The sequence below is a fragment of the Dermacentor andersoni genome, chromosome 9 (genome assembly GCF_023375885.2).
Source record: "Dermacentor andersoni chromosome 9, qqDerAnde1_hic_scaffold, whole genome shotgun sequence".
Classification (NCBI taxonomy): Eukaryota; Metazoa; Arthropoda; class Arachnida; order Ixodida; family Ixodidae; genus Dermacentor; species Dermacentor andersoni.
The window spans coordinates 29730758-29754395 of NC_092822.1; the positions used below are offsets into that span (position 1 = coordinate 29730758).

The 23638-nt window shown below is 46.2% G+C and overlaps 1 protein-coding gene across 2 annotated transcripts in view; it reads right to left on the minus strand.

Annotated features, from left to right (window-relative positions):
- LOC126527515 (A.superbus venom factor 1-like) overlaps nucleotides 1-23638 on the minus strand; it is a 77380-nt gene that overhangs the window by 32532 nt on the left and 21210 nt on the right. For both annotated transcript variants that reach the window (XM_072284475.1, XM_072284476.1), the window contains exons 9-15: nucleotides 17522-17758; nucleotides 13731-13913; nucleotides 10891-11007; nucleotides 7725-7790; nucleotides 6838-7032; nucleotides 3313-3462; nucleotides 2365-2494 (exon numbers count right to left, since the gene is read on the minus strand). In XM_072284475.1, the coding sequence (XP_072140576.1) occupies nucleotides 2365-2494; nucleotides 3313-3462; nucleotides 6838-7032; nucleotides 7725-7790; nucleotides 10891-11007; nucleotides 13731-13913; nucleotides 17522-17758 (1078 nt within the window). The remainder of the gene's footprint in view (nucleotides 1-2364; nucleotides 2495-3312; nucleotides 3463-6837; nucleotides 7033-7724; nucleotides 7791-10890; nucleotides 11008-13730; nucleotides 13914-17521; nucleotides 17759-23638) is intronic.

Consider the following 23638-nt stretch of genomic DNA (forward strand, 5'->3'; position numbering starts at 1 on the left):
GATAGGAATATTGGGACAGGTAATTCATAAATCGGCTGTGATCTCCTGCTGCGAACACGCAGGAATTTGTGTTTTCGTCTTTGACCATTTGTGGTGTGGAACACAGCTTCAACAGAAGAGCTGTGGTTGCTTATCTGTGGCCGATGTAAACATCATAGAGTGCACATTAACCCGATAGTGCTAAGGGCCTCGTGTCGCAGGAAACCCGGCGTCGGACGTCGCTTCGGTAAAAAGAATTTCGAACCAACTTCCGAACCACGCATACCAAACCACTCTACTACCACCAAAGTTGCTCATACCTTTATTTCTTTCTTGACAAAGTTATTCCTCGGAATTTCTTCCTCGGTATTTTGAGAACGGCAGCCCACAAACAAATGTAATGGGAAAGAAAAAACGCTGACAGCGCTTCTCATTCATGTTAGCTCTTCTCAGACTGAAATATTAGAAGTGCGAAACAATAACAGGAGATCGACCCACGCAAAAGGCCCCCGTTTCTACCAGAAAGCTTGCCTTCGTGCATAGCGTTTGCCGCCAGCGTTTCTCTGTAAAAGTTACGGCTACATAAGGCGCAGTTGCCAGGAAGCATGAAAAGCAGTCAGGTGTCTTTGAACTTGATTGCGTTCCGCTCTTAATGGCGAAGCGTCCTCCAAATCTTTTTTTTTTTTGCACTTTTACCTGAAATATGGCAAATAACGAACAAAATTTTGCTATAGCGAGTGCCATGCGGTCTCTCTCTCTCTCTCTCAACTACCTAGTTCTTTTATAACGGTAGTTCTTGGAAAAAGGGAGATATTGCAAGCGTTGCTACATAAGCAGCAATTATCCGTATTTCCAGTCAGCATCAATGTTGATTATACACGCGGTAGCTAATGGATTCCTTGAAGTGGCAACATTGCTACCTCGAGCAGGTAATTGAATATGCACGACCAGTCTAGTAAGCGGATGGAGTTCTCATCGGTCCAAAGTTGCGATACGTTTTCTTGAAATGCATCTTCAACTGCACCTCGATTGGCCATTCTTAAGGGTAAATGATCTCAATTTCGAAGCAATGACACACAGTTACTGAAGCTTCGTTGTACAGATGCTGTAAGAGTCAGTCGCACTGTTCCTCAGTGGCAGTAGTGCCAAATTTGAGAGATTTATAACTTTCTCTCTGGACCTGTATAAAGACGGTGTGTGGATTTTACAACACTGGGTTGCATTGCTCTTGCGCCTAAAGTCACTTGAAGAATGTCATGGTGAAGGTTTTGTCAACACCAACAGTTCTTTGCACACCTAAGGGAACACTGGTTTCCCGTCACCATCGTGAAGGATAGACATGCATGCGAGCACAGGACTCGCGTCTAAACCTTTCGCTGGTGGCTTGAGCTCAGGTGATCTCATGGTATTGCAGTGATGTAGACATTTATAGCGTTATCGCCGCCTAATAGGGACTGTACATGCAAACTTGTTTCCCTGCAAAAGGACGGAGGAAGATCTTGGCATGATTCAGCGCCTACAAGAGGCTACTGCAAGGCGAACATGGTTACACGGAGACGTCTTGACAGAAGTTGGATCTTCTTTGTCAAGTTCTCGGTCTCCAACACAACGTCCGGGCTCCAACACAAAGTAAGCTACAAAGAAATGAGAGAAGCAAACCAAGATGCCCGTCATGCTGCGATATTGCCTCCACACTGGTGTATAGCTATCACGCGCGGTCGTTTCGGACGCCTGAAGTGCGGCCTCAAAGGCGTTAGACCATAAGGGCACACGATCGCTTAAGTTTATTACTACCCCCTTCGCCCGGCATCCCAACCTTGATTCAAGAAATGTGAATGCTGTGCATACACTCACGACGTAGCTCACGAATGCGATAAACGGCCTAATTGTAATGTGTGGGCTATACACATTCCATCAAACAGTGACTTTGAAACAACGCAGCTGCACTTATATGTTACAATCAGTGTGAAACAATCGTTTGGAAACGCCGCGCAGGGACCAGGTTCAAATTCGAGGCCAGTGCAAAGAGTGCTGTAGTGAATGTGGAGCCCTTATCGTACGCTTTTCAGCCGGAACCGTTCACATAGATACATTGCTTGTAGAGCAGCACGAGTATTAGGTCGGCAGATAGTCGTTCAGTGAAGGGACACTGGAGAAACAGTAGAAGATATGCAAACGTGTGGCCGGGTACGTGACTGCCTACTACAGTCTGCCCAAGCTTATTCCTCACAGTGGCGGCAGGAAACCAGACACACCTGACAGCTGCACAGATGTTCCGGCTTTACAAAAGTCCCCAATAATACCCCCAATAATACTCCAACTAGTCGGTGTCACCACATTGCACTTTAGACTAAACCGCGAGCCCCTTATATCTCTTTCTCTTACCTGAAGTGATGCTGTCCGCGGAGTCCTCAGCCGAGATTATCACGACGCCAGCGTTAGCGAGAACCTCTTCCGCCGTGACACCTCCGCCTGGGCCGCAACTTGGGTCGTGTGAGCGAAGTGACCGAAATAGCTGCCAAACAGGGGTTTAAGACTCTGGTGACAAATTCAGTGGGCACAAAACATTCCCGGTGCAAAGCGATTCGCCACACAGAATGTTTGCATTCGCCGGGTGACGACTTACTTGAGGAAATTTTCATTTGGCTTTGCGCATTTCTGCTCAACCCATGTCGGTTAATCAGTTGTATTGCTTTACAAGTTGCCGATTAAGTCTTCCTAGCTCTACTTCTGCCATCTGCTAGCTCTAAGTCTTGTAGAAGAGCCGTAACCAAGGTAAGCTGGATTTAATCCCGGTACCATAGCGAAATGTTTTACTTCAAGACTTTCCTATTCAGAAACCATCATGAGTTCATTCTTTACAGCTTCGTGCTATATTTTGTCAATGATGATGCAAATGACAAGGCTATTGCAAGACGCTTAGCCCTTCAGTTCTTTGTAGGGTAAGCGGACTTTGTATGGACTCTTGCTCATCGTGCTCAATCTCACTCCTTGTACTGATTTTTCGGGGCTACGTTCTTGTGGCACCACTATACTGCAACACACCCTGCAATGCTCATCAGTTACAGATAGGTTGTGCCATGTATAAAATTCTTTTGATTCACGTTTCTTCCAATGTTACTCTCCCCCTTCCATTTGTGATCTTCCGATTCTCATACCATCTGTAATTTAACGCCGTCACGATGACAAACGTGCTAGATGGAGCAAGCTAGTTTGGAACTAGTTGCACATATATTTACTGCCTATCGATGACAGCTGCAAGAGACTACAATAGCTAGGCCAGACTTCTATCTAGCTATCTCTGTAAGATTAGGCGTATATTTTTCAACTTGCCTTCTTTCTCGTGAGCAGGCTGGCGTCGCCGAGAAGATACGCAGCTTTGTCCACAGCGAGTAGACCGACTGTCGTGTTCTCCTTTCCTTGGACGCCAATTACTTTCTGATCACCGGGCTCCGTGCGGTCCCGGTTGATAAACAGGTTTATCTGCACAGGTAACACGCAGAAAAGGGACGGTCCGGATTAAGCGCTGTTTTGATGCGATTAGTATAGCTTGAGAACTCCGTGTCGTTTGAAGGGACTGTCTGTTTTCTGCCTGTCTGTTTGTCTAGGTCCCTAACCTTTTGCCCGCAAGGTGCTGGGTGAATCAGTAGTCCATTGCCTAATGGATACAGCATTAGGCTGCTGTGCTGAGGAAACCGGGTTCGAAACCAACCGCTGGACGAACTTCGGCCACTGGGTAATTGCCGCTCTTCATTGAACCTCCTTGAAATTTGCCGCCACGAAGTCCGTACTCGCACACTTCATAGCGACACCGCTAGATGGCGCAGCACGCCAACTAAGAAGAAATAATTTCTAATCTTTAATGACGAGATGCGTAATTACGTGATGTCCTTTCAAGAGCAACTCATACCCATAGTCAAGCAGCACAAATACTTCGGCATATGCATAGACGAAGGAAAGACTTACTCGAACTTCCACCAAGGTAATGCGCAAATAAAGCGGAAGCGAAATGCAGTAATTATGCTACACAGAGCATTTTGGGGCCACAATAAATATTAGGTGGTGCTTGCAATCCGGAAAGGAGTAATGGGGTCGGCGCTAACGTTCGCAAATGTCATTCTGTGCTCAAAAGCGCATAATCTTGTCGGTGTTGACGCTAACCAAATATCGGTAGGCCGGCTGGCTTTGAGAGCCCACGGTAAACCCACAAATGGGGCCGTGCAGAATGGCATCGGTTGGGCCTCTTTTGAAGCCAGACAAGCGCAGAGAAAATTTAGTTTTGAAGAAAGACTCAGGAACATGGATCAAAATAAATGGGCGACCAAGGTGCACAAGTATCTGCACAAAAAATGCGCGGACACAGAACGGACGAAGTAGTCAAGAAAGTAGGCAGCCAAGTATAGGCCGAGTGAAACTGTAACTAGACAACCGAGAAGCATCAAAAACAAAGTGAGAGAAACAGAGACAGTCAACTGGATAGAAAGAATGTAGATATAAAAGACTATGGAGACAAACAACTGGTTGTGTCGCACAACTTGTTCATGATTATTATTCGCTGGTAACACGAGAACTTTTCTGCACACGCAGAATATTCGATGCATGATGGTAAATGTCTCGAAGCGAGGTCCGCCTCGCCGACGGCGAACATTCATCATCATCATAATTTATTGGTCCTTAATGACCCCTGGAAGGGGCATTACATAACATGACATTACATATCTACATTACATATCATGAATATAAGGCTTTATATTGTGAAGCGCCGCAAAAAATAAACACCCAGCTGCGTCATCAGTTCCAAAATCTTCGATTCGGCGCTTTATTCACAGCCGACATCTCGGAGGTCTGCGCTTCCGCCACCAATTCGGCGACTAGCCCCAATTTGAAGAGAGCCATCCCCGAAATCTGCTTAAAAATCTTCTTTCACACTCACGTTGTACTATGTAGGGGTAGTTTGCTATATACTGCGTTAGACCCACTACACCGTTGCAAACTGCCAACTCAAATGATAACAAGACCATGGCCTCCCGATGGAAGGGCATGCGCTAGTGCAGTGGTCACAGCGAACGTATGTATTAAACGCAAGCGGAGCGCTAGCTCGCTTCCTGCAATCTGCGAGCCTGTAAAATAAGCAATGACTGCAGGCTTTTGTGCACAAACTCGGAACCGGTGACGAGAGAGAAGAGAGGTACACAGTCGTTTGCGTCTGTCTCGTCACTCGTCATTGGGTCGTAGAATGGCACCAACCCACCCGAACGAGCACTTCACTTGTTCTGCTGCCTCAGAGCGTTCTGCGCCAACTTTCGCTTCGCTTCCTCTTTCTCCTTTTCTATCTCTTTAAATCCATTTTTCCGGACTTCTCACAGGTTAATCTCCCTGCCCTTCCGTTCTTTTTCGCTAACTCCATCTCTCTCTCTCTTATCTCTCCCTCTGGTGGCATTGATGTTAATATTGTTGTGTACTGCTACAAGAACGCTTTTGAAAACCTATCGAATGCAACGTCAATGCTGTTCGGATTTTCACCGTGGATTCTGACGGTTTCTCTCGAAACTGGTTCGAAGCACATAATTTTTGCTAAATGATTAGGAATTCATCAGCGCTTTGCTTCAATTCTGCAATTGGCATTCGCGTCCTAAAGTGAACAATTAAAAGTAAATATTAAAACATTGCTGATTGGCTCACATCATGCTTTTATCTGCCGTACAAGTAATGTCCGCCTCTTCAGGTATAACTGCTGAACAGGCCGTATCGCATTGCATGCTTCAAACGATTTCACAGTAGTATCTGTCGTGGGCTAAATGTCCTAGTCACTTTGGTGTGCACTGGTACCGCCAGTGTCGGTCGCTGCTATCACAGAGTGCTTTGCGAAGTTTTTGTAAAGAAATAAAGAAAGACAATCCTAGAACCGTGGGAAAACGAACTCCACAACTGAAAAAAAAAAAAAAAAAACTATTCGAACACACAGACACTCCCCCGATCCTTCTAGCAAAAAAAAAAAAAAAAAAACATTGCTCCTGGAACACTGCTGCTGCGTCCTAGCTAAAATGGCGGCCTCGCATCACACTCCGCTGCCGATCCGTAAACCAGTGCCGATGTATACGAATATGAGCTAAATCGGCTGAAAACACTGAAACATGGGGAGTGGAGGTACGAAATCGTGTCCCTACACAATTCACTACATTATCACTGAGGCGCCACCTACACGAAACACGGAAACTCGGGATAGAATTATTTCTTTCTTCTCGAAAGCAGCTTGTTCATAGGCATCCACAAGTGCTTACCCCAATCGATACCGCACGAAGCAGTGCATGACTTACTGCGCGCATTACTTCGTCAGCTATGTCGTCACTACTTTGCATTATGGGCGAAACTGCACATTTTATTACGTTAAGAAGCACACGGTATATGTTCGTGCGAGATTAATGTGTGTGCGCGATATGTTGGCATGTTATATTTTTTTCAAGGCTTATCAATGAACCGTATTGATGTGTGTTATAGTCTCACTTCACACGTGTTTCTTATTGACACTGATTTCAAATAAATTAAATTCTTGGGTTTTATGTGCCAAAACCACGGTTTGAATTGAGACTCGCCGAAGTGGAGGACTGCGGATCTTTTTCACCACCGAGGTTCCTAAAATTCTGCACCCAAAGCTCGGTACACAAGCATTTTTTTTTGCATTCCGCCCTCATCGGAATGAAGCCGCTGCGTTCGGGATTGAACCCGCAACCTTGAGCTTAGCACCGCAGCACGATAACTGCTAAGTTATGGCTGCAAGGTGGCACTGGTTTTAGTGCAAAAGCTTCCCTCGGGATAGCTTTGCATTACCTAGGCGATGTTGAACTCACGCAGACTCACCGTAGATGAGAAGGAGCAGCGTTCGCCCATCTCGAAGTCTTCCGAGTCGGCTACCACGTGCCCCTGGTGGAAGCCGAAGACCAGCAACCTAAACTTGGGAACCATCTCTTCTGTGAGCTTAAAGTACACGTGATATTTATACTGGCCCGATGGATCCGCGTTTCCGTGTGCCACGATCTTGCCACGTACCATAACCTGCGCGGCCGAAACACAATTGTGAAATAACATTAACGTAGCTCTGAAGGCTGCTAACGTAGCAACTCTTGACGTGATAGGGCCCTGCAGCTGCATATGCAGGAACTAGCATTCGGTTCGGATGCAGTGTAACTGGACCTTGCAAGCCGAAGCCTGACAGAGTGCACCATCCCGGAAATTGTCGAATTCCGTGACACGCTACCTCGATACGCTAGGCCTTCTGCGCATGCGCAGAATCTCTGAGGAACCACGGCGTATATATGCCGAGAGACCAAACGTTTAGCGCTACGTCATCGCGTACTGTGAAGAGCGTTAAATCGAATTAATGGTGCCGCGCAGAATTAAGTCTTGTGAGCGTTGTGCATCAACTTGCCCAACTTTCAGTCTTTGAGCACTACTAATCTGTGACGTCATTCATAAAATAATCTGTATACCAGCGATTTCGCATCACCAGCCAGAGCAAATGGAAAACACTATTGTTAAATCGTTGGTTTCGTCAGACTAAAATAATGCTTGAGGAAAAAGAGACGTGCGAAAAAAACTGGCAGAACAGACACGACCACTGAGGACACGTGCTCATGCAGTAAATATATAATTACGAGTCACCTAATTGGAGGCGTTTAGTCTGAGCTAAAGCATCCACTTAAGACTGCCACGCGGCTCTGTAAGGTATCTTGAAAGCCATGCCTTACCTGGTAATACAGTGTGGCGAAGTCGTCTGGGTATACTGTCAGGTACCTGTTGAAGTTGTCACCCACCTGAAAGTGTCCGGTGAATGAATGAATGAAAAAGTCAGTCATTGAATGACATATCTAGGACTGAACTAATGGCATATTCGACTGGTCGCACCTGAGAGCCCTCTGGTAGTGCTGTGAAGGTAATGTAAGACATCAGTTAATTTCCACTGCGATCATAAATAGTGCGCCGTTCGATAGCAAATAAATTAGATGACATATTAAGGCAGGACCTAACCGCGCGTTCGAAATAAGCTGCACATCAGGACCTATTGAGCGGGCAAATGGGAAAGAAGACATAGTTTTACGCGAAGATTAGTGATGTTTGCTGCAGTTAAAAATAGAACATTTTAAACAATGTCGACTGTGGGGAAACAGGTGTTTTTGTGCTGCAATTGTTATTTTTACAAAATTTTTTTTAAAAACTGAGCAATACAAGAAGATAGGGATCATGTTTAGAACTATATCTCAACAAAACAAAAAACTACGCCACAACATTGTTAGTTGCACCTGTTGCGACATCTAAAGCGGACAGAATTGCTGGATTGCACGTCCCTGCGGAATATACCACTAAATTACGAGTCCGTCTCTTAAACACCTGGTAAATATTCTCACACTTTCGAGTGAGCTGCAATCTCAAATATCAAATTTGTCCGCTTCAGACGCTCCGATAAACACACTTTGCAAAACTCCAACATCCGTTTTTGCTAATGTGTTGCGCATTCATTAACTTCTCTCCTCAATTCTTCAAGATCTATCGATCCTCGGCAAATCCTTTTTTTCAGCTAACCATAAATCGAAATTCTGTTTAAAACGATCAAATTCAGCTTACTCACTTAAATGAAACAAAGTTTCATTCAAGTAGATTTAGTAGATTTTTAAGAAAATCTTTTTATTCAAGTCGCATGTATCGGAGTAGGGAAGGCAAGAGTTCGTCACCGAGCTAAAGCTGCCGCTAAAAGACGGACAAGAAACAGCGCACACATAAAAATCAGGAGAGACGACACCGCAGCTCTGCTTTATTTGAAAGCAGCTCAATACACAAGGTGATTATTTTTTTTATGGCAATATTAAAAATCGCCTGGTGCAGATAACATCATTCTAATTGTTGAGCTGGATTATTCAGACAAATTAACAAATTATTGACTACGACTAATGACCTTAATGAATAATTGTTTTACTTGCATGTATTGCAATTTACGAACTATACCGGTTCATCTTGCAAGGCGTATCCAAGTCGAATGAATTTGCAGAATTACACCAGTTTGGAGATATACGCCATAAAATTGGCCGTAAAGAATGCGCTGTTCCACTGAATTTTCTAACAAGATGCTTTTTTTATCCATCGAAGCACAAAAGTAACTGGGACGCCTATGTATTTCGTCCCACCAGTTTGGGAAATACTATCTCGAAACTGGTGTCATCCTGGAAATACCATTTCAAGTGGATACGCCTTGCATACTCGCCGGCTACACTTCATAAATTGCAATGTGTGCCATAAAGTAATCAATTAGGAAGGTAATTAGTGAGTTTTCGTTAAGTAGTTAAATATCTGTTTCGATTTCTCGCGCTAGTAACAAGCGCCTCTTCAAATAATCCAGGTCTAAGGCAGGACTGATACTAGCTGCCCCTAGCCATTTTTAAATTTTTCGTGTATGGTTAGTAAAATATATGGCTATAAGGTATATTATATATCCTGGAATGCACATATATTTTATGGTATATGGCCATGTAGTATATGGTTAGCACGTATTAGGTTACAAGTTCTTTTACCAAAGAGGATAAATACGCGCGAACCGAAGTTACCGCGGGTTGAAGACAGAGGAAGAAGCGAGAGAGAAACGTAACCATCACATGGCCAGCAAATGAAACGTTCCAGGCATACTTAAACAACGCCGTATCACCAGCATCTGTGGGTTCGAAACCCACAGTTGCCACCAAAGTGTCACGCAACACGCCATGAGCACATGAACGTTCCTATTTTTGCTTGCTAGACGCCTTTCCTTAATTTCGAGCGCTTCTTCTTGTTTTTTTATCTTCCTTCTTGCACACAGCCTCTTCCTCATAACATGTAACTTGCAGTTCTGCCCGTAAAGAAATACACACGCTCATGATAAAACTATTCATTGAGTGTTTAAACAACATGATAATCTGGTTGCAGCGTCCGAAGTTTGATCGAAAGAAGCAGGTTGTTATTATACCTATAGTATGTGAAATACACCGCTGATGCATTGCGTGCCTAGTCCGTAAAACATTTCTTCTTACTGGGATTCATTGACGCAGATCTTTCCTTTAATTTCTACTGCATCAAAAAGTAGGCGACATGTGCACCTGCCACAAGCGGAATGCATCACCGTTATTTCATTTATTTGTGCATTTTTATTGCGTTCTCGAAATGTTTCAATATTACATCTGGCAGCTTGTGCCAGAAACAGTCCAGTTAACTGGGGCTTCAATGCAATCGAGAACCATTTTTCTCTATTTACTGCAATGGTCTTTACGGTCATCCCTGCCACTTTAGGCCCGCTGAGCCTGCAAAGGTTAGACAGATTTAGTGAGCGGAAAATGCAGCTGGCACTTGGGACACAACGGCAATATATTCCACAACAGCTGTCTTAATTTCCTATTTCATGCGCATATCCACTGTGTCCCAGCCTTTCTGTTTTTGCCGTTTCCCGCTCATAAAAATCAATCAATCAATCAATCAATCAATCAATCAATCAATCAATCAATCAATCAATCAATCAATCAATCAATCAATCAATCAATCAATCAATCAATCAATTCCTTTGAAAAAGGAGGAGTACGATACTAAAAGCGCGAACAGCTTGACAAGGTCCCGACTCCTTATAAGGAGGCAGTACAGCAAGATGGCGGCCAGTCATAAGAATTTCAAAGTGACAATACTGAATGAAAGTAACAAAATAGCAAATAATCACCCAAGTAAATGGCAGTACAATAGAGCAATGCAAAAAGGATGGAACATACCGAAATCTATGGCCATCAAGTTCTGGTCGTTGAATTTTATTATATTCATCAAATTATTTTGTCATCTGGTGAGAAGCTTCTTTCTATCTAAATTGCGCTTTGTTGCAGAGAAAGCTGTATTGCTTGCCGCACTCACTTCGAGGTCGTCTGTGTTATAGGACTTCTGTTCTATAGCGATGAAGGCGTTCACCGGTGACGTGTAGTTGACCAGCGTTGCCGAGGCTTCCGACGGACGGTCGTTGAGTGTGCGGACCTGCACAAAAGGGTAAGTTACGTGCATCTGCAAGTGTCTCTGCTACCTCGTAGCACGAGAAGATCGTAGTAACGAAAGTGATGGGCTAACCGCTGGATGTCCTCCTACCAAACAAGTAACTGTGGTGGCTATGTTAATGTTTGTCGATAACAACCGTCCATCGCATTCGTACGAACTATTGCCGTAAATTCAAACACGAACAGGTCGAAGACGAATAGCGTGCATCGTTACGCATCGAAGCTGACCTGCGTTTGTAAAAGCCGCGTGATTTTGGCTCCAAAACATATGCCTCAGAATATACACCATGCTTAACGAGTGACTAAGGAGTAATGCACATCGCACTCCCATGTAGACGCTTAAACAAGTGTTCTGTCTCTTTTTTTGTCCGCTCTTCTATTTATGATGACTGTACTTTTTCTTAACGGAATCACAATAAATATTCATTCAAATTGAATAGCAGTACCATCAACGTCAGTCTCACTTGTGCCCACTGCAGGTACAAGGCTCCTCATGGTGATGTCCAGTTACCTCCGCTGCGCGTCACCTGAGTGCGCCATGTGCTGGAAAATTTCCTAATCTCGTCACAGCACCCAATGGAGTGCCATCCTCGACTGCAATACCTTAATTGCTGTAACACACAACCTAATCATCTAATACATCACTGCTTATTTTCTCTACGCATGTCTTCCTCTATACGTTTTCCCCTTCCTCTTCATCTCACGTAAAGCATATACTACCCTCGTTTACTCTATAATACACACCGCTGTCTTCGTTTCTTCGCTATACGCCTATAATTTACTTTCCGTCGCTCGTCGCACGCTCATCTTCTACTTTTCATTGTTACCGTTCAAGTTTCAGTTGTGCTGGTTAGTGCAGGTAGTATGCAACGATAGTAGACATTTTAAAGTAGCGTGGTGCCCTACTGAGCGAACAGTAGTGAATCTGGAGTACCTAGCATAATCACTCCAAAAATTTATATTCGTTCGGTAGTTTTCTTCTCATGGCCCGAGTTCCCCGTGACCAGTTTTGTCATTCATTGCCTACAATTACGCGCATGTTGATGGGGGGAGGCGAGAAACAGTGCTGAGGAACACCCGAGTCGAGCGTCTCGGACGAAGTGCTCGCTGTTTGTGCAGGTTTGCCCGCGGACCTGTTCGCCTGGCGGAGGGCACGGCTGATTGAAAAACTCGTGGGCGAGGCTCTGTCCTCGCCCGGGCGACTATAATGCGATGATGATTGCGACGATGAGTACGATTACTGCACGAATGATGCTTCTGAAATCAAATATATATATTACATATATATATATATATATGTATATTTCAAGGAACTTTCGCCATTTCTCCCACTGCGAACGCATTTCCTGCGACAGCAGCAAGCTCGTACAACGAACACGGCTATCTTATCAAGAACTTCTTGCTCCCGATGCGCACAGAGTTAAAAAAGCTCAATTATGGGGTTCCTCGTCGCGTCAAAACAGCAATATGATTATGAGGCACGCCGTAGTGGCGGGCTCCGGATTAATTTTAAACACGTGGAGTTCTTTCCCGTGCACCCAAAGGACGGTAGACGGACGTTCTTGCACTTCGCCCCCATCGAAATGCGGCCGCCGCTTGCGGGATTCGATGGCCCGCGACCTCAAGCTTACCGGTCTCGCGACCTGGGCCAATCGCGTAAGGCGAAACTGAACACAAATTGAACGCTCGTTTTGAACAACGATCTCCGATCGCGCCCCAAGGGCAATCGGAGATCGGTGTTTGAAACGAGCGTTCAATTTGCGTTCAGTTTCGCCTTACGCGATCGGCCTAGGTCGCGCCGACGGACAAAACTGACGACATCGGCGCAGCCTAGGCCAGTTGAGTGAGGTGAAACTGAACGCAAACTGAACGCTCGTTTCGGGGGCGCGATCGGAGACTTCACCTCCGCACGAAGGCGGCAATGAAGAATGCTTGTGAAGACGCAAGGGGACTCATTTTGTAGCGTTTTGTTGGGCGCGCAGAGCTCGACGGTATTCGCACGGCGCGGGCTCCTTGCCCCAGAGCGATTCACCCCTGAGGAAAGTCGAGCGTCTGGCCGAGAGAAGCCTTCTCCCATTTGGGTATCCCATGGGAAACCGACGGCAGCGTGGTTTTGAACCCACTTCCTCCGCAAGCCGAGACGCACCGTGTGAGCTTGGTGTCTCTATTTCCTGTCTCATTAAGACTGCGTAAAACCCCGAAGACGATTATGTTCTTGCACCTATCCGGATCATTAGATTATTTTTGATTGTTGCTGCTGTCTATTTTATGCTCAAAGTTACGCACAGTGGCTTCAAGAGGTAATAATTTAGGAAATGTCCGCGCGACTCCTACGATGTTCTTGTCGAAGAGATGGATTACTCTTTCTAAATGTAGTTGTTTTTGAAGAAGGAGTTTCAGCATTTTATTTGTAGACAGGCCAGTATTGCTGCCGGCGTCTCCAGCTAGCAGAATATTCGAGCAAGACCGTACCATACTCAATAGGTAAGATTTTAACCAGAACACAATTTTAACCAGATGTTCACCGGAGGTTGCGAAAGAATTGACATGCATTAGAAAGCCAACAGCGACTAAGCATCATGATTGCTGGAGTGTTTCCACTCGCGCTGAAGAATAGCGACTGATGGACTGTGGGAAATTCGCATATTAGTTTATACAGGACCACGCGATGCCTTGATGCTAAGATTAGCAGAGATAACGACTCACCGTTATGTTCAGCCGTTGCTGACCTCGTTGCGTATCGATGAAAAACCGCGCCTTGCCCTCTTTATTCGCTTTCATCGTAGGAAACTTACATAAGTCGCTCGCCGCTGTGCCATTTTCATAGGTCACCGTTATCTTCGCTTCAACATCGCTGGCTGGTTGGCCGTTCGCATGGCGAATGTCTGCCTGATCGTGCACAGGAGAAACAGCAATGTTGGCACTTGGCATCTGCATCATCACCATGAGTCACTTTTGCGCCAAAAAACAAAACAAACTTGACATCAATTATCTACATGTACGTAGGGCAACAACTGCCACTTTATTAAATAATTTACTCTGGTCACATCCTTCCCCTATCATGGTGATCACTTGACCGATAAATTTATACAGGGGTGCTTGGCATGTGTTTTATCAGAAGAGGGGGAGGGAAAAGGCTAAACAGAAAGCTTACGCAGATGATACATTCGACTGGTCGCTCTCGAGCGCACTGTTATCGGAATCCAGCGCTCGGATCGCGTTCCCCCGCTTTATTCGGAGTGCCGTGCACCAGCTCAAAGCGCTCGAAGGCCTTCGCAACTTCGAGCTAACAGACAGAGTCTTGGTCACGTGGCTGCTGGAACATCTGCTGTCGCCTCGGCATCTGCCACGGTATTTCTTTATAGCGCACCTTTTAGGCGCCCATTCCTGCGACGAGCGTCGGCGTCCCTCGTAGCCAAGCGAACGAGCCACAGCGAAGGATGAAAGAACGAACGCGCAGCGCAGCGGGAGCTGAAAGACGGCGCTAGCGAAGAGAGCGCGAGGAGGAAAGCAGTGGAAAAGGCTGCAGCGGAACCATGAGGAGGAAATTGGAGGAAGAGCGTAAGGCGAAAGCATGAGAAGAAAAGCGTAGTGACACGCAAGACGAGCTCCGTGGCGACGATGGCTACGAGGTGGCGCCCGAGTAGCGCGCGTCGGACATATGGGAAACGAAGCGCTGCATGAGCGGAAGTCTGTCCGCGGCGGCTGCTGTGAATCGCGCCCACGCGTCACCCCCATGAGTGGCCTCTCGCGATTTTCCGAATTAGCGATGCAGTCGCGCCAACCTTAGCTGCGTTTGCAACGTGCTACACGAGACAGCCAACATATCGCGAAATGAAAACACGTGTAGATCTGAGCTCCAATTTTGCATTAGGGAGTGTCGTAATCGGGGATTAATTTTCTTGGCGCGAAAATTCCATTTGCGTGCTTTTAATCTGTGCGCATTTTTTGGGCGAGAATCCCAGCCTGTCACGAGAGAAGTGTAATGCAACGTATCTGCACAAAAATGCATTGTTTGCGCAGACATCTAATCATTAAACTAGTTTTAATGTAGATTGGAAGCTTTATAGACGACTCGGAACAATCGAAACCAAATTAAATAATTAATTTGATAAGAGAGAATTCCGGTAGAGATACACTAGGCTCTATAAGATATGCATGGGGAAGCCTATAGTAGGGGTGGGCGATCAGAAATTTGGACGTTGGCGAACTGAAACTTGGAAGTGGGCCAACTTCAACTTTGCAGGTGGGCCAACTCCAAATTTGGAGGTGCGCCAACTTAAATTGAGGGGTGAGCCTACTGAAATTGGAAATTATGTTTACACGTACTTAGACAGCTCCAATGGAGACTCTACATACTTTTTCTGTCTATGTCTGTTTATCAAAACAAAGGCAACGCTGAAGTGTGGTTGTATTTCCCTCGTATGTGGCTGAAGGTCTCCGATCTGGCTCCGATCAAAAATGGAATCCGCGTCATCGCAATCTGAGTCGGGGCGCTGTAAAACAACCAGTCAAATGTACATTGAAATACTTGCTCGAAAAGCACTCGGTAGGCCGCATTCTAGAGGCACAGGAATGAAGGAATGTAGTTGCGTTAAGGTAGATTGATACGTTACACTTTTGCAATGTAAAACAGACCACTCGTACAGGAAGCAGAGACTTATGCCAAAACGTTTCATTAATCGTCCACAACGACGAAACACGAGCGTTAAGGAAGTTTCGGAAAGCCGCAATATTAGTGCGACATTTGGATGCAGCAGGAACACAACAAATGGGTGTTACCGTAATAAACTTGAGCTGACAGCCATTTTGCACATGCATTTGGTGGCTGCCATGTGTACTGAACCGTGCCATTTGTGCAAGAAATGGGCGTTCTGGGTCCGTGAACGACTAGACAAATAACCGACTTGAAAATGAACTGGCGTCTGTTGTTTTCATTTTAGAATGTTTAAATGTTCACAAGTATAGTACTGATCTTATGGTTATCGTTATTGAGTCGCAATTTATTCTATAGTTTTGCATTCATAATTTTGTGCATTTTACTGTGACAGAAAGCTATACAATGATGATGTTGGATAGTGTCCATTGGGCAAAAAAAAAAAAAAAATAGGGACGCTGCAAAGCCGAAAGAAATGTGTGTGTATTTTTAATGTTTAGCGCTAGTGCTTCAAATCCGATAAAAAGCTATTTGTCCGTGCGCTGCCAGACGATGAACACGCAGTGGAGAGGGGGCAAGAAGTAGGTACATCATGCTCTGTAGGTGAGTAACCGCCCACAGCCAATGTCACGCTCCCGCCTCACACGGAGCAGCCAATGAGAGCACGCGCGCCACGACAGCTAAAGCCAATAGGAAGCCGCGCTCGGCCGTGGTGGTGGCCGGTGGGGAGAAGCGCCGCGCGGTTTAGCAGGCAATGTGGCAGTGCCTCGGAACAAGTCGTGTCGCAGGAGATGGGCCACGGATGAGGCGGCGGGTCTATCTGTTTTGGTAGACGCGAGGCACCGGCCTCAACAGAATGCACAACTACGGCTGAAACGACAAGCTGGTGTGCGTCGACTGATCCTGACAATGTAGCAAAACGAGTGAAAAAGTTGGAAGCAGACAAGTTGAGAAAGTGTCGCGAACGTGCAGATGAAACTCCTGCACAGTGGGAACGCCGTCTCGACGCTGATGCCAAGGCAATGAGAAACGCGCGGGCTAACCACACCCCCAAACAGCGACAACACAGCATAGACGCCATCGTTCAAGCTATGAGGACTCAAGGAGCGAAGGAGTCTGCCGAAGAGTACGCCACGCGCTCGGTCAAATACGCTCAATTAAGAGGCGCACACACCTACGGGCGCATAACCCATAACCCAAGTTGTCATCAAAGAGGTTCATTGGAAACTAGCACAGACCGAGTGGCACAGTCCCAAGACAAGCCAAGACAAGCTATGCAAAACCGCAGTTAACGGTGCGAGCGCCTAATAGTTTGCGCTTAGCCAGAGCTAAACCATCAGCCAATTTTCTTCTTTCTTTTTCATTTTGTACTTGAAATGCTGAACCAGTTCATGGAGGGCGCCAGTATCGGTGGTAACTCGCGAAGCAGCGCTTCCGCTTTTCTGCGATATCTTGTTAGTGACCTGTTCAAGTACATTTCTTCACTAGGCTGCCTTCAGATTTATTTCATCTATTCAAACAATACATACTTTAGCGAACATTACTGCATTCGCTCTGAAGTGGCGTGTGCCTTCTTTCGCTCCAAACGAAATGTTCCGTATTTGAGTCAGTATTTGAATGATATTTGAATATTTGCACCCCAATGAAATAGAATATATCACTATTCGAACGGTTACTTGACCTTAGCGATACTTGTCCTCGAAGCACTTGGCCTCAAGAAGTTATCACAAACACGGGTCACTGTTAGCCCATATCTGTAGGAGTTCAACCCGATTGTACAATGTCTTTCGCATTACAATGCGCGCCCGATTCAACGCAGCTCAATTTGCTGAGCACTTACCACAACCGCGACTTGCGTGCCAGGCTTGAAATCTCGTCGAGCATTCTCCAGACTGACGGTGTAAGGCGTATTGCTGAAAATTGCCGAATCATCTAGCGCAGCTTCCTGTTTCGCCGTGGCTTCCTCGGCCACCACGGCTCGTACAGAAAGTCGGTTGCCATCGACCCAGTCTTTCCACTCGCTTCCGTTCTTAAGCTCCTTAACGGGAACCCTGATGAATGCACGTCCGTCAGCCAGCTGAAATCAAGTATGTTTTTTAAGAAGGGTATCTTGAGTGAATTAGAACGCACTCGTATTAAATTTCGGAGCTGGAAAAGTGGAACAGAACAGAGACTGCTTGACCCTATCGCTGACGGCTGCACGTTTATTTTTTAACAAAAAATGGGCTAAAGTAGATTCCGTTGATAGGAAAATCTGCTACTCCACACTGGGGAAGAGGGAAGGGAAGTGAAAGTACTGGGATGGATGATGATGATGATGATGATGATGATGATGATAATAGAAGTGGTGAGTGCTCATGCACATTGGACGGCGCCCCTGCTGGAGCCGCTCGTCTAGTTTTGTGTCATGCAGAAACTTCAACAGCACTCTAGTCGCCCGCATTGAAGTTGAAGTGTCAGGAAGGAGTAAAAACAAGAACAAGTACACCAGGTTTGCACTTGCATAGCGCACTTGCATGGCATGCTACATATATAGTGAAAGAACATAAGCTACGTTACCCGAAGTCGTAAAACGCATTATGACCTGTGCTCGCAGTAAAATAAGTAAGAAGGAAGATTGCAACAAGGCGTAGATGATCTTTCTTATCTTATCTTATCTCTCTTATCAAATACCTTTCTCGCGTAAAATGACCGCCATGCTTTTAAAGAGGCAAGTTATGCATTTAGACTGAAAGGTTTGTGTGCATCCAGTGTGTTTTTAATTATTTTTACTTTAATACATTCTCGCAAAATATGTGTTGTCAGCGATCATGTCATGCGTGCGGCCTTACGTCACACCCGCCAACCTCTATGTGCACGCATATGCCTAGGCGCTACATAAAGGCTGCTAATAGTGAAATTAGACAATTTCTAGCCGTACGACATTGCCCAACATTCATTAAGTAGTATGTGCTACTCATCGAAAACCATTAGCCAATGGGAAATATTGTTGTAGTCAGCCTATAATATTGACTACATGTGCATGTTTAGGTGTGAACCTAAGCGTTTGCTCATTTCCTCCCATAGAAATGCGGCCGCCGCCGGAGGGATCGAACCCGCGACCTCGACCTCAACAGCAGAACGTCTGCATGACCACTGAGCTGAAGCGGTGGGTCTATGTTAACAAGGATACGCGACAGGCGCCCAAATATCCGTACACGATTGAGCGTTTGAGCATTGAGCCCCCTTCGGTATGTGGCCACCACATACAAAGCCGTGTGTCATCGTTTTTATCAGCAGAAAGCCATAACCGACAGGAGCAACAGGCCATATTGTTAAAGAAAAGAAGGGAAGAAAGCATCTCCCGTACCGTAAACCAATAAATTGCTACGGGTTCGTATGCGAACATACATGCTTTTTTACTAAATTATCTCAGCGATTACGTGCTACTGTGAATGCCCGAAAAATATTGGTGAAATGGCACATTTTCAGAACCGCGCATTCGCTTGGCATACAATGCTGGAAATTGGTGAGCGTGAAAGCATCTTGCAACGTGTCCCGGTTTAGGAGCATTTACCGTGACAGCTCACACCGAACACCGAACACACACACACCGAACATCGAACATTCACACCGAACAGTCTTAGGAAATAAAAGGCGAAGCGTTCATTCGCTGTCGCACACACACGCACATGGGCACACCTTTATCGTTCTTCAATGACCATATGGCATAACCTATAAATTTAGACCAACCCTTAGACAAGCAAGCATTTGCATGCAAATGAACAAAAACCTCAAAGGTCACACGTCACCGTATTGCTGGGCGGAGCATCCAAGTTCAACTACTGAGGCGACGATAGCTTTGAGTGTCCGCTGCGAGATTCTTCAAATGGGCATGAACAGTACGGCAATGTGGCAGGACGGGGTATACTCGCGACGCAATCTCAGCAGCACCCTCAAACAGCAGCAAGGAGGCTGCATTTGGCGTTCCACGCGAGCGTCCATTACGTGCAGGAGTGCCGCCACTTCGCTCAAGGTAGAGAAAGTACGTACGGGGAAGACGCGCATTGCATGTTCCTGCTCCCGGCAGGCGCGCGACTCGACTAGCGTCTCACGCAAAATCGGACGCTGCCATGCAAACGCTGTAGCCAGGTGACGAAGTGCAGGGTGCAATAGGCGATAACACGCGACATCAAACATCGCTGAATATCCCGACCAATTTTATTTTAAACCTACTTCACAGCCCGACCCACGAGCCCCAATCAAACCTCCTTGAGAACTGCGACGTGCTACACCGGCTTTCATTCAAACGTAAAAGCTCCAGCCCCAGGACCACCATGCAGATTCGGGAGGAAGCCCGAAACCAAATCCGTCCGTCTGTCCGTTTGTTGGCGGGCTTGCCTTTTGTCGAAAGCCCATGCCCCACTAAGGGGTATTGGCCAAGATTCGGATGCATTAGAAGGCGATTCCAAGAAAAGAACTGGACAGCCTGCATCTTGTTTCCTCTTCACATGTGGCACATACCCACAGCAAGATATCTTCCCGCCACTGCTGCTGTTTGTTGCTGTTGTGACACAAAGTTGTTCATTGTTAAGCAAATTGTTAATCTTGGTGTAGAGTCCTCTTTAACATGGCACGTACCCATAAGGAGGATTGGCGCCTATGGCTCCTGTCGCATTCCTTTCCCAAATTTTTCACAATGGCGCCGCTTTCCCGGTCTAGAACCGCGCAACAAGAAGATGAGGACGATGGTTATGATGATGATCTTTCAAAACGTGGCACGTGCCCTCAATGAACGGGGGCCCAAGATTTCAGTGATTTGAACGTACTGTAATGAAGAAGAAGAGCACAAGGACAAGGCCAGCCAGATCGTCTGTTCCATGCCTGCAGTGCAACCAGTGGGCCAGCTGGATCGCCAGTGCTTAGCGCGAGTGTGAGCCGTTCGGGCAACAAGCTGTTCCTTCTCTGTGTGAACTGCCTTCTCGGTTACGAACAGACGCTACCATCTGAACTGTTCAATACACCCAATTACAATTGGTGAAGGGGCTGGGTAGAACATCTAGGGTTAGTTCTATTAGACAAACACGCCAGAAAGTGGATGGGAAAACGGTGCCGTCGTGCTATACCGCAGTTGGTAAGAGCATCGCACGTGTAATCCGAAGAAGTGTGTTCGTACCCCACCTGCGGCCAGTTTTTTTTATTCACTTTCATTTTCATTAATTTGTCACTGCTTTAGTTCAATAAACAACTACAAATAATTTCCCTGTGTATGTTCTTGGTGCCATTGTTGTTGGCTTCTTACGATCTGACTAATAATAAGCGACACCGGGGTTATATATATATATATATATATATATATATATATATATATATATATATATATATATATATATGTTGTAATGGAGTATACTGAACAGTTCAGATGCTTCTACAATGCATGAAGAATTGGGAAAGCGAAAAATATTGAACAAGGGTTTATTGTGCAGTTGAGAAGTCAGACCAGACGAGTGGATAACTACATTTTTAAAAGAAATCAGAATAAGGTTCACTGAACGGCTTGCTAGATGGCTTATTCTTCTTTACGCCTTTACCTGTGCCTTTGCACGAACACGCTCGCGTATTCGTCGTCGTCTTTGCATCCCATGACAGATTGCAACTGAAGCAATTCTCATGAAATTTTTCTTTTGGAATGCAAGCAGAATACGTGACATACGTGAATACGTGACAGGGGCACGACAGCGCACCGGGAATGGCACGCTCACGCTGGTTCTTGTTACAGGGCGCTATCACCTGCGCAGTCTGTTCTTGGCTTGTTCACCCAAGCCAGAACTTTGGTGTAAAGCTGCCACCACCACTATCTGCATCACAGCGCTGGAGGCCGGTTCTGGACGAAGCTTGCGACACCAACTGGCAACCCGGGCGTGCGACTACTACCCTCGACACAGCGTGCGGAAGCCTTAAATGCCAGCCATCAACAGCGCACTTCGGGCACGACAGCGCACCGGGAATGGCACGCTCACGCTGGTTCTTGTTACAGGGCGCTATCACCTGCGCAGTCTGTTCTTGGCTTGTTCACCCAAGCCAGAACTTTGGTGTAAAGCTGCCACCACCACTATCTGCATCACAGCGCTGGAGGCCGGTTCTGGACGAAGCTTGCGACACCAACTGGCAACCCGGGCGTGCGACTACTACCCTCGACACAGCGTGCGGAAGCCTTAAATGCCAGCCATCAACAGCGCACTTCGGGCACGACAGCGCACCGGGAATGGCACGCTCACGCTGGTTCTTGTTACAGGGCGCTATCACCTGCGCAGTCTGTTCTTGGCTTGTTCACCCAAGCCAGAACTTTGGTGTAAAGCTGCCACCACCACTATCTGCATCACAGCGCTGGAGGCCGGTTCTGGACGAAGCTTGCGACACCAACTGGCAACCCGGGCGTGCGACTACTACCCTCGACACAGCGTGCGGAAGCCTTAAATGCCAGCCATCAACAGCGCACTTCGGGCACGACAGCGCACCGGGAATGGCACGCTCACGCTGGTTCTTGTTACAGGTCAGTTACCTGAATAATGCGACGTATGTTAGGAGCAGTAACTACTGTTTATGTGCGGTGTCGTGCCCTGTAGAACTTCATGATTTGTTTAAGCGGTTTTTGCTGTTGTATTCGAACATTCACAATGCTTTTTCTGCCCTTTTGCTCATACTTTCTGGAGACGTGGAACCAAATCCTGGTCCAATGTCCAAAACTGAAGCTGATGCATTTGCCCAGGCTCTAGAATCTATTAGAAAGCTTGAAAATGGTCACGCTGCTTTAATCGCCGAACTTAAGGAGACTAAAGGAAAGCAAGAGGCAGCTGAAAACGAAATCAAGCTGCTCAGTGCAAAAATCATAAAATTAGAATCCGCCACTTCTTCGCATTCCAGAGCCGAAGCCGGGACAAATTCTGATGCTATAAGCAACGTTTCCGAGCAATTGGCAGCCATATCTTCAAGGTGTAATGACACTGAAAATAGACTACGCCGCTCGAATCTCTTGTTTTTTGGAATAGATGATGATGAGCTATGGAAAGAAAAATGATAGGTGTAACGTTAAGGGATAAGAAAAGAGCAGATTGGGTGAGGGAACAAACGCGCGTTAATGACATCTTAGTTGAAATCAAGAAAAAGAAATGGGCATGGGCAGGACATGTAATGAGGAGGGAAGATAACCGATGGTCATTAAGGGTTACGGACTGGATTCCGAGGGAAGGAAAGCGTAGCAGGGGGCGACAGAAAGTTAGGTGGGCAGATGAGATTAGGAAGTTTGGAGGGTCAACATGGCCACAATTAGTACATGACCGGGGTAGTTGGAGAAGTATGGGAGAGGCCTTTGCCCTGCAGTGGGCGTAATCAGGCTGATGATGATGATGATGATGATGATGATGCCAAAGAAGATTGGGCTGCGTCCGAGCAAAAAATTATCAAGTTTTGCTCAGAAAAACTTGGCGTCAACACGACAGCTCAACAATTCGAGCGCGTGCACCGTTTGGGCAAACATTCGCAAGAAAAACGCAGGCCAATCATAGCAAGGGTCACTTTTTTCAAGGACAAAGAGCGTATCTTGGCTTCAGCACCTAAACTTAAGGGATCGACGTTTTCAATCCGCGAGGATTTTTCTCCCGCAACGCGACAAGCGAGGCGGAAATTAATTAGCTTTGCCAGGAATAATAACAAGGCATTTAGGTTGCATGTCGACCGAATGCGCATAGACTCTGAGACGTACACCTACGATGTTTCAACCGATGCAGTTGTCATGGTCAACAGATAGCTCCGGCACAATGCGCATGTGCGCAATCACCACAAACCAAATCAAACGTTTACTTCTTCATCCTTATCATTATCGTTTGCTAACATCCGTAGTATTATGTCAAAGCGCGATCTTGTTGCTTCTTTTCTGGACGATTGCAATTCGGATGCTCTTGCTTTTACCGAAACCTGG